General features: G+C 43.7%; 1 protein-coding gene across 2 annotated transcripts in view; it reads right to left on the bottom strand.

Moving 5' to 3' along the window:
• Positions 1 to 5,356: 5,356 nt before the first annotated feature.
• Positions 5,357 to 14,899, bottom strand: part of ghra (growth hormone receptor a) — a 175,809-nt gene continuing 166,266 nt past the window's right edge. For both annotated transcript variants that reach the window (XM_063049644.1, XM_063049643.1), the window contains exon 13: positions 5,357 to 13,533. In XM_063049644.1, coding sequence (XP_062905714.1) covers positions 12,568 to 13,533 — 966 coding nt within the window. In that variant the 3' untranslated portion in view covers positions 5,357 to 12,567. The remainder of the gene's footprint in view (positions 13,534 to 14,899) is intronic.

The raw sequence follows: 14,899 nt of genomic DNA, 5'->3' as shown, positions 1-14,899 counted from the left end.
ATTTCTCTTACTCCCTCCATTTCCCACTCTATCTCCCCTCTCTCGTTTCCTCATCTTCTCACCTGCCTATCACCTCCCTCTGGTGCCCCTGCTCCTTCCCTTTCTCCCATGATCCACTCTCCTCTCCTATCAGATTGCTTCCTCTTCACCTATCAATTCCCAGCTTCTTATTTCATCCTTCCTCCCCCACCCACCCGACTTCACCTCTCACCTTCTAGCTTGTCTTCTTTTCACTCCCCTAACTTCTTATTCTGGCTTCCTTTCCAGTCCTGATGAAGGGTCTCAGTCCAAAACATTGACTGTTTATTCCACTCCCCTCCAATAGATGTTGCCTGACTTGCTGAGCAATTTTGTCTATTACTCTGGATTTCTAACATCTGCAGAATCCCTCATGTTTAACTATTTTCTACGGTAAATGTCCTCCTACTATACGTACATGTTTAATAATGGATTCAAGCAGTTCTTTCTCAGTGACACGTCACGTCAGAGTTGGATTACAAATGCCCCAGTCATTGTTTTTTGAGGTGAGTTTTAGTTTTTAATCAATAAATCAGAGCAATGCAATCAGTTTACAAAACTTTAAGCTATACATAGACAAAAGGCAAAGCACTTCTCAAAAATAGAACATGCAGTTTTTCTGGATTAAAAATAATATATAACCCATAATATACTTCACAAATGTTGATTTCTGTACTTTTGCACCTTTCAAAATTTAATACTTAAAATACAAATCTAGGGCAGAGAGAAAAAAAAATGTCGAAGTTATTCCCTCTGAGCAGGTGATGCACTGACCGTTCAGCCAGGGTTAAATTCCACCTCCAACTTCCAAAAATCAGATGTTGCCTTCTGCAAAGGCTTTAAATATTTCACTGGCACAGAGGAAGATGGAGGTGAAGTCAACGGACAAGGTGCATGGGAAAAGGCAGTTAATGGGGTAGGCAATGACAAAGGTGGGGGGGCACCTTGTGAGGCAGTACCATCTCTCACAGCTTTGGATAGTTGAGCAGGGACAGTGGTTCTTTGACACCTGTCTTAGACTTTTCACATTGAAAGAACACTGTCGATGAGGCAAGTCCGTTCTATTTCTGAAATGGTTTGTGTGTTGTTGCAGCAGCAAGTTAACCAGAATCCAGAGGGCAGGATCACAGGAACACAACCCCAGAGAGGCTGATGTTATTGTGTGAGGCTTAGAGATCTTCCATACTTGCTCATAACCCATCCCCTTAACTGTCTCAATATGTTTTACTAATTTTAAAACATCAGTTAAATTCCTATCAGCTGTAATCAAATCTCTGGGATTTGTTTGATACGGGGCATAGCTTGAAGATGTTTTGGGGAAAGGGTTAAAATGATCTTGGAGCAGGTTATGGAGACAGCACAATATGGTGGGCAGAAGGGCTTGTACTGTTTTATGCCCAAGACCAGTTATAATCCTCAAGCATTCAAACTCATTTTCTTTATAAAGGTGAAGGTTGTTAGTTCTGGTGATCAGCTGGTACAATGTTAATCACTTCCAGTCATGGTACCAGAATTATTTGTCATCACCGGGCCGAGCACAAAGAGTTTGTGCTGTGTTAAATCTCCAACCTTAGGAGCTTCACGTGCACTGGATTTAAGCCAGGGGACTAGTCTGACTACAGTGCTATTCACCGTATTTTTCTCCAGAGTGGATGAGTTGTGGACAAGTTGGTTAATTCCCCTGTGTAGCCCTATCAGATCCTGAAAACAGACTGATACTTACATTCTGCAGGGCCTTGGACTGGGCCCACAAGGAATAGTTTGCTATGGAAAACATTAAACCAAAATATGATCCTAACTTAATTCATGTTGCATGAATATACTCCTTGTAACTGAGGGATATATTTCTATCTTTAATCATTTTATCTACAAATGATAGCAAAGATTTCAAAAGTGCTGATAATAGTTGAATTAATTTCATAAAGTGCTTTTAAGACAGTGAACATTCGCAGCATAAACAGTACTCTTCACTGCTGGAAAAACAAGAGCACTTTCTGTTACTAGACAACAGAGGGATGTGGTTGGCCACCTTGACTTTGTATCTGCATTTCGTTAACTACAATCCAATGAAAGTTTTAACTGTTGCTGGACTTAATGGTGGTGGCAGAATTCAGAGACACTCATAGTGGGAGGAAAGTCTGTGTTTAGGGCTCAGTTCTTGCATTAAGAACGTGGTGCAGCATTTCATATTTTGTTCCTGTAATGTACTGTATGTTTAATTGTCTTAGCCTGCCGAGCTTGAGTCAAAGAGCACTACCGCACTGAAACTAGACCGAACTATTAACCTGCCTACCTCGTCCTATCAGCCTGCACCCAGACCATAGCCCTACCATCCATGATTTCTCCAAACTTCTCGTGTCGTAATGAAACCCACATCTATCACTTCTGCTGGCAGCTCGTTCCACACTCTCAGTGAAGAAGCTCCCCCTCATTTTCCCCATTTCACTCTGAAGCTATGACCTCTAGTTTTAGTCTCAGTGGAAGAAGCCAACTTGCATTTACCCTATCAATACCCCTCATAATTTTGTATACCTCTGTCAACTCTCTGCTCATTCTCCTACACTCCAGGGAATAAAGTATTAACCTATTCAACCTTTCCCTATAACTCGGGCCCTCAAGTCCTGGCATCATCCATGTACATTTACTAGTTTTTGCTTTGGGTTTATGGGAAGAACAAAGCTAATGGAGGTTATGAAGTGAGGTCAGTTCAGCCTGCCACCCTGGTAATTGTATCACCCAGGGATGGTGGGAATGTGGATACAATGTGTTGTCATTAACAGGGAAAACTCATCCATCTTCACAAAGGATAACACTGAGAATGCATTCATTTAAATAAATCTTTGTTTTTGAAAATAATGAATGTGAAATGTTTTAGATTCTTGAAAGAGCTTGCTGCTGCACCAGTTAATATCGTGCTGCCTTAGTTAGTGTGTACATTTAGTATAGTTAATGCATAATACCGGTGCGTAAAATCTGATTGAGCTGGCTGTATGAACACAGTCAGCGGGGTGAAGAGTGGCTTTGTGTGTTACTGTTAGGGTCACATGCTCATAGCAGCAAACTTCATATAAGATATTTGTTTAATCTTATTTATAACCTAAAAAACACTGTTGAAGTTGGAGGGTCATGGTACCCACACATAATGTAGAAATCAATCGCTTACTAAACACAAATAATTTGGTTCATGTACTAAACAGACCCCAACGGGAGCAGCAGCCACAATACACCCTGTCCTACATAGACAAGGCTCAAGCTGTTTCACCTTTCATCGTCATTTCCAGTACAGCAGTGTATACTCCACAGTGGCACAGAGACTGCCCTTATCTGTATGTTAGCTCATTTGCATACAATCTTTTGGAACACATGAGTATTTCATGGCAATATGCCTTCAAAATAAATCCTCCTCCCACTAATTCAGTGTACCAAGCCTGGACTCTTAAGAATTCTTTAGCCATTTGATTTTAAGAATGAATATCTGTGTGTTCCTGGGTGTGAGGACTTGAATACTCAGAGAGAAGAGGAAAGTGAACTCTAGACATCCAGCTTCTGTTCTGCTCAGAAACGTGTGTGTGTGTGTGTGTGTGTGTGTGTGTGTGTGTGGTAAAACAGGGAGTGGGCTGACGAGAGATGTTCTGCACTATCATACACACCTGTCCTCATTCAGACAAACCTCTCAAGTTAAGATTATTTAATGGTGTTGTTTTTATCTGAGCTGAGGGAGAAAGAAACTTGCTGTCGGCTGCTCCCATCATTGACATGAAGCAGCTTGAGCATGTTGCTTACTTAAGCAGTACACAGTACAGGTACACACTGATGGCACAGGATGCTTGTAGACCCCTGTGTATGATCTGACCCTGTGGCCACCTGAACCATTTCCAACAAAGTGCCAACATTGGTTAGAGTGACACTGTTACAGTTTGAGGCATTGGAGTTTGGAGTTCAATTCCAATGCCATTTGTACAAAGTTTCCCCATGAAACTTTGGGGATCTCTTTCTGTCATTCATTCTTTTTTTTCAGTGTCATGGATGTCTGTGTAGAGTAAGAATTTCAGGTTGTATATTGTATACATTGTCTGATATAAAATGGAACTACTGAACGCATGGGTTTCCTCCGGGTGCTCCAGCTTCCTCCCACAGTCCAAACGCCTATCAGTTAGTAAGAGAATTGGTCACTGTAAATTGTCCTGTGATTAGGCTGGGATGAAGTTGGCGGGTTGCCGGGGGGAGCCTGTTCCGCACTGTATCTCCAAATAAATTTTTTTTTAAATGCCAAGTCTGTGAAAAGTGGCAAGGAATACCTAGCAATCGCAAAGAGGGTGATGGCAAGCTACAGCAAGATAGACAGGCTGGTGGACTGGGCAGCGTGAAGAAGTGTGAAGTGATGCACCTTGGTAGGAAGAAGAGGGCAATATAGAAACTGTTGTTCCAAAAGGGGTGCAGGACTAGTGTGTCCGGACGAAATGAATACACATCACTGAAGGGTCAGGGCAGGTTATGACAGGGGTTAGTAAGGCAGTTACAACTTTGGCACAGACTGAAAACACAAGGAATTTATATTCTGTCTTTAAAAAGCACTGCTCCAAGCTGTACTGGAATATTAAACACAAAATAATCTGCAGATGCTGTTGTCAAAGGAACACTCACAATGCGCTGGAGGAACTCAGCAGGTCAGTCAGCATCAGTTGAAAAGATTAGTCGACGTTTCGGGCCGAAACCCTTCGTCAGAACTGAAGGAAGAACTTTGGGGAGGGTTTGAAGAATGCTGGTAGTTGAAAACAAACAGTAATTTGAAAGACAAAGGAGTGGGGAAGGGGAAGCAGGGAGGTGATTGGCAGGAGAACAATGCGAAGTAGTAGAAGGAGGCGGAACTATGAGGGAGGTGATGTGAAATAGGGATAGAGGAAGGGAGGGGGAGGGAATTACTGGAAGTTGGAGAATTCTATGTTCATACCAAGGGGCTGGAGACTACCCAGTTTCCCATTCCCATTCAGATATGTCCATACATGGCCTCCTCTACTGCCATGATGAGGCTAAACTCAGGTTGGAGGAGCAACACCTCATATACCATCTAGGTAGTCTCCAGCCCCTTGGTATGAACATAGAATTCTCCAACTTCTGGTAATTCCCTCCCCCTCCCTTCCTGTATCCCTATTTCACATCACCTCCCTCATAGTTCCGCCTCCTTCTACAATTGTTCTCCTGCCAATCACCTCCCTGCTTCCCCTCCCCCACCCCTTTGTCCTTCAAATTACTGTTTTTTTTCAACTACCAGCATTCTTCAAACCCTCCCCAAAGTTCTTCCTTCAGTCCTGACGAAGGGTTTCAGCCTGAAACATCGACTAATCTTTTCAACTGATGCTGACTGACCTGCTGGGTTCCTCCAGCGCATTATGAGTGCTGGAATATTGCCTTCAGTCTATTATTATTATTATCTTTGTAACTGTATGTTTTTCTGCTATCATAATCATACGTACAATATGCGTGCTGTGCCTGACTGTTGGCACCTTAGTCCCAGAGGAACACGGTTTCATTTGCCTGTATTCATGCGCATGGTTGAATGACAATTAAAGTTGAACTTGAGTCCAGTTATCTCATTGTAGAGAGGGTGAGAAGGCATTGGAGAGAGTTCAGAAAAGACCAGGAGATGAGACACAAAGATAGTTTGGGGGAACTGACTCTGTTTTGAGAGCGGGATGCAGAGAGATCTGGGAGATGTATATGAAGTGGTAAGGGGTGAACTGTTGGAGAAGTTGAGTAGTGGTCACAGAAATCATTGTCGAGGGAGGTGGAAATCAAATGTGATATGAGGAGAGATGATTTTTCACAGCATGTGGTTGGAATCTGGAATGTATTGCCTCCAAATGTGGGAGAGACAGGTTCCACTTTGAGGGCACTGGACAAATATAGGGTGGGGGAAATTTTTCTAAGCTATGGAGAAAAGGTGGGACGAGGCAGGGGTGGTGTGGAACTGGTGATTGCTCTGGAGGAGATCTGGAACATGACAAGCTGTGATCATTCTGTGATACAGATTGCTGCTTCTGAAATTACAGGTCTTTCGGAAACACTGAGAAATGGTGGCATGTTTTAAGGAGGTTACAAGGTCAGGTCCAAATCTCAGTTCATCCATAGATAGAAAAGCAAATATACCAGCATACAGATCAAATGGGATAACTCCCGTAAGACCTGTATAGAGAGCCTGAAGTCAAATCAGCAGTGCTCAGATAGGTGACATTTCTTTACAGAAAGAACAGCTTTTGATCTATTTATTCAGAGATACAGAGCAGAATAGGCCCTTGCCTACCATGCAAACCACCTATTCAGCATTAGCCTAGTCACAGGACAACTTACATTGACCAATTAACCTACTAACCCATAGGTCTTTGGACTATGGGAGGGAACCCACGCGCTCACGGGAAGGACATACAAACTTGTTTCCAGGCGGTGCCAGAATTGAACTCCGAACTTTACACCCTGAGCTGTATAGCATCGTGCTAACTGCCACACTTACCGTGGTGTCATTACTGTGATGGGTTAAAGGAGGCCTCCAAAACCAGTCCCACTGTAAACTACGTTGAAGGAACACTGTTCTTTACTGAGGCAATTTTTAAAAGAACCATTATTTTATAATTGACTTTTATATTCGTTCAGTTTGCAGCAACAATTACCCAACCTTGTGGTGGCTACATTAAACCTTTAGCTAGGGTGTGACCCTTAGGATAACAATACTCCACTGAGAATGGGAAGCAAGTTAATGGAGACAAGTTAAGGTGAAGTGAATGTGGAACAAGGATAAGAGGCTGTTTGAGTCTCCTCCCCCAGATTTACCCTCCCGTCTGCAGAGTAAGGTGGTTTACAGGAGTATGTCTCGTAGAGTTCCTTGAAAGTGGTGCACAGGTAGATAGGGTCATACAGAAAGCTTTTGGCATATTGGCCTTCATAAATCAAATTATTGAGCACAGAAGGTGGGATGTTGTGTTGAAGTTGTAAGACTGGTGAGATCTAATCTGGAGTAGTGTGTGTAGTTTTGGTCACTTACCTACAGGAACTATGTAAATAAGATTGAAAGAGTACGGGGAAAATTTACAAGGATGTTGCCCAGACTTGACCTGAGTGACAGGGAAAGGTTGAATAGGTTTGGACTTTATTCCCAGGAGTGTAGGAGAATGAGGAAAATTTGATAGGGGTACAGATAGGGTAAACACAAGCAGGCTTTTTCCACTAGAGGTCATAGGCTAAGGGTGAAAGGGGACTATCTTCATTCAGAGGGTGTTGAGAGTGTGGAGTGAGCTGCCAGTGCAAGTGGTGGATGCTGGTTCCATTTCACCATTTCAGTGAGATTTGGAGAGGTACATGGATGGGAGGGTATGTTGGGCTATGGTCCAGGTGCAGGTTACTGGCACAGGGCAGATTAATAGTTCAGAATGTAGCAGATGTGTCAAAGGACCTGTTTCTGCACTGTAGTGTTCTGTTCTAGAAATGTACACCCTCTGTTGTAAGACTATTGAACAGTCCCCTAGTACAATAAGATGAACTCTTGAACTCATATCCTACCTCGTTATGGCCTTGCACCTTAACATCTGCCAGAGCCGTCCTTTCTGTGACACTTTATTCTGCACTCTGCTATTGTTTTACTTTGTACTCCGTCACTACATCGTTGTAATGGATTGATCTGTCTGAACAGTATGTAAGACTCGTTTTTCACTGTACCTCAGCACATGTGACAATAATATGCCCATTTACTGATTTGGTTTGAACTTTGTGGGATTCACATTTTATCCAGGGAGGTAATGAGCATTTGTTTAAAAAAAAATTCAATAAAATAGAGCAATGGCAAGGCACCATTACAGTCCCTAAGTGAGGCCTGGTGTCAGCCAGAAATTTCAATAGCTTATCTGCCCTTCAGCTATTCAGTCAGCAACTCAACGCACTTGTCTGAAACAGCTAGAAAGTTAATCAAGGACTGACTAACATATAATCAATTTATAAACGGGATTAAGGAAGCTAGTGCAATGCAACTGCTAACAGGCCTGTGAAAGGGTCGGCAATCACAAGCGGACTAGATGCATCCAACGGCCTCTTCACGCATTTTCTACTGAGAGCAGGCGAGAATCATCGGTTAAGGGTGAAGGATGAAATATTTAAGGGGAACACAAGGGGGAACTTCTTCACTCAGAGGATGGTGCGAGTGTGGAACAAGCTGCCAGCAGAAGTGGTGGATGTGGGTTTGATTTCAACATTTGAGAAGTTTGGATGGGTATATACTATAGATCGGAGGGGTATGGAGGGCTAAAGTAAAGATGCAGGTTGATGGCACTAGGCAAATTAATGGTTTGGCACGGACTAGAGGGGCCAAAGGGCCTGTTTCTATGACTCGAAGTATATTGTGTACAATGGTGTACACCGGGACTTTATTTCCCAGAACGTAGGAGATTGAAGTGTGACCTGACAGAGGCACATAAAGTGGTAAGGAGCAGAGAGTGTGAAAGCGCGCAGCATGTTCACCCAGGGAGAAGCACAGGTTTAAAGGGGCCACCATAGCACCTCTTCACACAAAAGGTGGTGCGGGTTTGGAATGAACTGCCAGAAACAGCTCTTCAGGCAGACAACACGAGCAACATTTAAAAGCTTTCTCGATAAGTACATGGGTAGGAGAGGTTTAGAGGGCTATAGGCCAAACTCAGGCAGATGGGACAAGCTCACTGGACAACACAGTCTGCATGGACAAACTGGGCCGGCCCAGCAGATTCCCTACGCTGGAATTTGTGGCGCCCGATTGTGGGATGGATCTATGACTGCATCCTGGAACGAACATGTAATACAACTGAATGGCTGGGGCCTACGCCAACATTACCGGGACAGGGTGGGCTGTAGGTGAATGGCTTTGTGAAGATCGAAGGATAACTCTATGCTCGTTGGCAAGTGGAACTCGGGAGCTCCTACAGACATAATATTTTCCCATGTATCTTACTGAGAAAACAGCAGCAGCACCACACCCTGGGGAAGAGCTAGGGGTGGAAATGGAGTAGCAAATTGGTTAGGAATGTTCTCACAGTGACTGTAGCTCTTAACTACATGCTTAAATCTACTGACAGAAATCAGAGAAATATAAAACTGTACTGTTGATGGCTGACAGTCTTGTGTATAACAAGGATTGAACAGTATTTACATAGGGGAAACAGACATTAATGTTTTAGGCCAACAACTGGGGCCTTTTTGAAGTCGGGGTCGACCATGGATGTTGCGTCCAAGCTGGGTGGATACACACATTAGGGCAGTATGATATGGAGAGCAAGCTGTTGCCCATGTAGCAGGCTTCCCCTCTCCATACAGCTGGCAGAAGTTGCCAGTCACCACTGAACTCAACATAGGACTACCTTAAGAAATCCAACTCTGGATTTTTCCTCTGGCTTTACTCCTGAAGCCTTCCCCTTGAGTGGGTGTAGACGCAAGGCAGCAGAGGTTTGAGATCAGTGTTTTCCTTATCCTAAATGAGCTGCTAACCTCAGCTGATGAGCCCCACCTGCCGTTGACAGATAGCTTTGTATCTTCTTTCACCACAGGCAAGGGTCATGGAGCATTACAGATTGAATACCGGCCCTTCGGCCTAACCAGTCAATGCCAACCACAGTGCGGCCCTACCTAGTTCCAACTTCTTGAGTTTGGCCCATATCCTTCCATGTACCTGCCTCAACCTGGCACCTCGTTCCATACAGACACCACCCTGTGTGTGAAATGTTGCCCCTCACCCTAAACCTATGCTCCTAGAAACCACACATGGAGTATACAGTGCAGTTCTGGGCACCTCAGGATGTAGAGAAGGTGAAGAAAAGATTCATATGGATGCTACTGGTACAGGAGGGCTTGCTTTGGAGGATTGATTCCCTTCGAGCAAAGGAGACTGAGGGGTAACTTTATAGAATCTGAGGAGCATAGACAGAATAGACAGTCAGAGTAACAGTCACAGTCCTTCTGCCAGGGCAGCGAATGTAAAGCTAGATTTATGGTGAGAGGAGAGAATGAAATGAGATCTGAGGTAAAGTGGGTGGTGTGTATATGGAACGAGCTGTCTGAGGAAAGGCAGCTACAGTAACTACATTTTTCATTTTATTTATTTAGAGACCCTGCACGGAACAGGCTCTTCCGGTCCAATGAGCCCACTCCTCCCAGCAACCCACCGATTTAACCTTAGCCTAATGACAGGACAATTAACCTACTAACTAGTACTTTAGACTATATGAGGAAACTGGAGAACTTGGAAGAAACCCACGTGCTTATGGGAAGGATGTACAAACTTCTTAAAGATGGAGTTGGAATTGGACTCCGAACTCCGATTCCTGACTGTACTTGTATCGAGCTAAAGGCTACACTACCATAGTGCCCCATTTAAAAGGCATTTGGACAAGGGAGGTTTAGGGATATGGGACTAGTATTGATAGGAATCTTGGTCAGTATGGATCAGTTGGCCAAAGGGCCTATTTTCATGCTATGTAATTCTATGAAGCTATGGAATATTTGGTTGAAAGTATACTCTGAATTTATAAATGCATATCTGAGCAATACTATTTTCACAGTTTAGTAATAGGATCAAATTTCCTATTTGCAAAGAGTTGGATTTCTTAGTTGCAATGCGTTCAGCTGGCAGGGTGGGAGAGCCACTGCAGAACGTTCCATCGATGACTCTAATCCCACTGCCCACAACTATGTACTGGAGTTTCTTCAACTATTTAAACAGGCCAACACATTAAACGCAGGGTGAATGGACAGAACTCTTACTCGCTAAATTAATATCGAGAAGTCAGTTGAAGACTTTTTTTCTGATTGCTTTACCTGAATCACATGACGATAGGGTGGGAGGAGTTTATCCGCAGGACACTATGACAGTGTAATGCTTCGTGTGGCGCTATTACGGCTCGGGGTGTCGGAGCTTGGAGTTCAATCCCGGTACCGTTGGTAAGGAGCTTGTAAGTACTCCGCGCAGAAAATGTGCATTTCCTCTGGGTGATCTGGTTTCCTCCCACAGTCTAAAAGTATACCAATTCATAGGTTAATTAGTCATTGTGATTAGACTAGGGTTATTCGGGGGTTGGTACGCTGGAAGGATCCATTCTCTCCAGGTAAACTTCCCAGTTATTCTCTATGAACCGTGACGGAGGTTCATGGCTGATTTAAGAGAGGGTTTTTACTTAAACCAACACACACAAAATGCTGGAGGAACTCAGCAAGTCAGGCAGCATCTATGGAGGGAGTAAAGATAAAGATCTAAAGAGGAGCCTTACTTGTCACATGTACATAGAAACATACAGTGAAAAATGATGTTTGCATCAAATCAAATCAGTGAGGATGTGCTGGGGCAGCCCACAAGCGTTGCCCTGCTTCAGGTGACAATGCAGCACGCCCACAACTCAGTAACTTTAACCGTATCTTTGGAATGTGGGAGGAAATGGGAAGAGCTGAAAGGAATCCACGTGGTTACAGGGAGAGTGTACACCAGCGGAGTGGGAATTGAACACTGATCTTGACAGCTGGCGCAGTAAAGTGTCGCGCTAACTGCTATGGTGCCGTGTCACGCCACACCGTGCCATCTATAGATGGGAGTAATTTACACTGCTGAGTTCCTCCAGCATTATCTGTGTGTTTCTCTGGATTTCCAGCACCTGCAGAATCTCTTGTGTATATGGTTTCCATTTAAAAGAAGTTTCAACAGATTACTTTGGGCCTTGATTGTCTGGAGGACTGAGATTTTAAGTTAACAGATAAGTCCGCACTGAGATGTTTCAGAATTGAACTGGTGTAACAACTGAGGCCCACCTCAGCATGGCTCTTACATCCACAGTAATTTGAGACAAAACAGAGTGAAAACGTAGAGTGTGTTTGCCCAGGGAGTTCTCCTTTAAAGAGCTAAGTGACCTCTATGGGGAAGGTGACTAATGTCTGAGTTCCTTCATTAGCAATATTGACTTTGTTCCTGAGATCCACTTTACGGTAAAGCTTCGGTTAGATATTCCTGCCAGTTGTCCATCTAAAGTGAGCAGAGGTGTAATGAGGGCTGTCACAAGCACAGGGATGAGCTGGGGGCTCGACCAAGTTCCGAGTGAGAGTTCATCACAAAGCAGAGGGGGATTTGCATTGTACTCCTGCCTCCAGGTTCAGTTCCACCGATTATAGGGGGTTGATGTTTGAGGGATGCAAGATTGTAGGGCATTGTGCCTATCCTTGATCCCCAAATTCTTTTGGAACATTACAATCCATTTGCAGCAGATATTTCCAAGAATTAGAAAAATGGCTTACTAAGAAACAGTATTCCTAGTCCAATTGGCAGAGAACTTTCTTCCAGCTTCTTTATATGGGAACTGTTTTAGCTTTATAAAAATACAGTCTTATCTCACTAACAAATATAGCTGACATTTAAAAATAATTCATATTCTTGATTTATCAGTTATAATATTTCTTTATGGTGGTACCGTTGTGTGTATTTTTTTTGCGAGCTAATACTTTCATGATATTATACAGAGTTTATCTGAACACTCTTGTAACAGTGCAGTGAACTAACTAGGGGACAACACTGCCAAGTTGTTCAGGCATCAGATACCCAGCAAGGGTGGGCTGGCTCTTGCTGGGCAGCACATTTGGGTTCAACAATAGGCTCTGCTGGGAGTCCACCATGTGTATCGAGGTATAGTCTGGCACAGGTAACTTTGGCTGCCTGGCGTTTTCTGCTTCTTTACAAGACCCGATCGTGGTAGTTGCGAGGCTCTCTGTGGTGAAGTAGTTGCTTTGATTCAGGTTTTTCTCTGTGCCCAATAGGTTTTCTTTGCTCGTGCTGCTGGCACAGAACTGCCTCATGTCGCCTTCTGAAGTGTAGGCACTGTCTGGGTGCGTGCCTTTCTGACTTGCCTTTGGAACAGCTGAGGTTTCTTTGGTTGGCGCTACCTCCGCTTTGTTCTGCTGCCCTGGGGAAAGGAGGACACCACCTGCAGGTGTGATGTCGCTTACCTGTGCGTAAAAGTCCATCTTCCCGAAGGAGCTCTGGTTGCTGAGCTGGCTATGAACAGGTGGATGAGTGACCTCAGTTTTGGTGGAGGCTGTGATACCCTGTTGCACTTGGCTACAGTCACATTCCTCATCGCTTGCCTGCAGGCTCCTTTGATCATCTGCATCCGATGTGCCCACAGGAATCCCCGTAGCATCCTTCGCGTCTTCTATCTCATCACTGGCTTTCAGTTGAAAGCCGGTTAACTCGTTGGCACTCGGCCTACATCCAGCACCTTCTGCTTCAGAAACGTCTGGCTCATAACAACTGTCACGGCCAGAATCATCATCCTTGACATTGAGGGCATTGTCGGTCTTGGGGTGGGCAGACCCCAGGAGTCGGTCTGTATCCAACACCTCCGTCTTTTCATCCACATCATCAAAGTCAATATCAATGAATTCGATCCAGGGATCGTCGATATACACGTCAGATTTGTAGCTCAGGTGGTTTGCAAAGATTGAGTTCACTTCATCCATTTTACCTTTCTGTAACAAAAATATCAAATGTTGACAAGGAGTTAAAGGAGTATCATTAGCATCAAAATACTATTCGTTGAAGAGTTCGCAGAAAATGGTGGAAATACACAGGACAAATTTATCTTTAGAATAGATGCTTTTTGGAACTGGAATTGGAATATTATTGTCACAGGTACAATGAAAAACTTGCCTTGCAAACTGCAAACAGATCAAATCATTACACAGTGCATTGAGAGAGAACAAGGTAAAACAATAACAATGCAGAATAAAGTGTAAGAGCTGCAGAGAAAAATGCAGGCAATAAGGTGCAAGGTTGTAACAAGATACTGTTGATTGTGAGGCCAAGAGGACATTTTATTGTACTAAAGACCAATCAACAGTCTTATGACAGTAGGGTAGCACTGACCTTAAGCCTGGTGGTTTGTGTTTCCCAGCTTTTGTATTTCCTGCCCAACAGGAAAGGGTCCAGGGTAGGAGGGGTCTTTAGTTATGCCGCCTGCTTTCCTGAGACAGCGGAAAGAGGACTGCTAAGGAATTAATTAATGTCTCCTTTCCACTATCAAATGTCAATGAATCCGTTAAAATCAGTCCCAAGATGCTGTTGTACAATCAGCTGGCATATTTGACTCTAGGCTGTATGTTTTCTGTATTGTTATTGTTGTCCCTCAATGAATTGTGTTATGATTTGATCTGTATGAACAGTATGCAAGACAAGCTTTTTACTGGAGGAGGTGCAGGAGCCTGAAGACACACACTCAACGTTTCAGGAACAGCTTCTTCCCCTCCAGTTTCTGAATGGACAATGAATTCATGTATACTACCTCACCATTTTTTTTTGTTATTTCATTCTCTTTTTGTTCTACTTATTTTAACTTCAGAAGTGGGGATGTTTTCTGATGATCCCTTCATAACTCCTCAGGCAATGAAGCTGTACACACCCTAACCCAGACAACACTCAGGATGGGCTCCTAACTTAAAGTAACATTCAAAACTCAAAAGTGACAGCAATGGCACTCTCCTGAAGGATCTAACCACTTTCCTTTGATGAACACATGCCAGCAGCTATACTTCATTGGGAATTGAGGACATTTAGTATGTCATCAAAGATTATTGCAAATGTACACACGGCAAGCATTCTGACTGTTTGCATCACTGCCTGGTATCGGCAGAATTGAAAACAGCTGCAGAAAGTTGCAAACTCGGTCAGCTCCATCACGGGCACTGGACTCCCCAGCATCAAGGACACCTTCAAAAGGTGGTGCCTCAAAAAAGGAGGCATCCATTATTAAGACTCCCATCACCCAGGGCATGCCCTCTTCTCATTGTTACTATTAAGGGGAGGTACAGGAGCCTGAAGACACATACTCAGTGTTTT

The sequence above is a fragment of the Mobula hypostoma genome, chromosome 5 (genome assembly GCF_963921235.1).
Source record: "Mobula hypostoma chromosome 5, sMobHyp1.1, whole genome shotgun sequence".
Classification (NCBI taxonomy): domain Eukaryota; kingdom Metazoa; phylum Chordata; class Chondrichthyes; order Myliobatiformes; family Myliobatidae; genus Mobula; species Mobula hypostoma.
The sequence above is the reverse complement of the archived record's forward strand: the minus strand, read 5'-3'. Positions and strand labels throughout refer to the sequence as shown.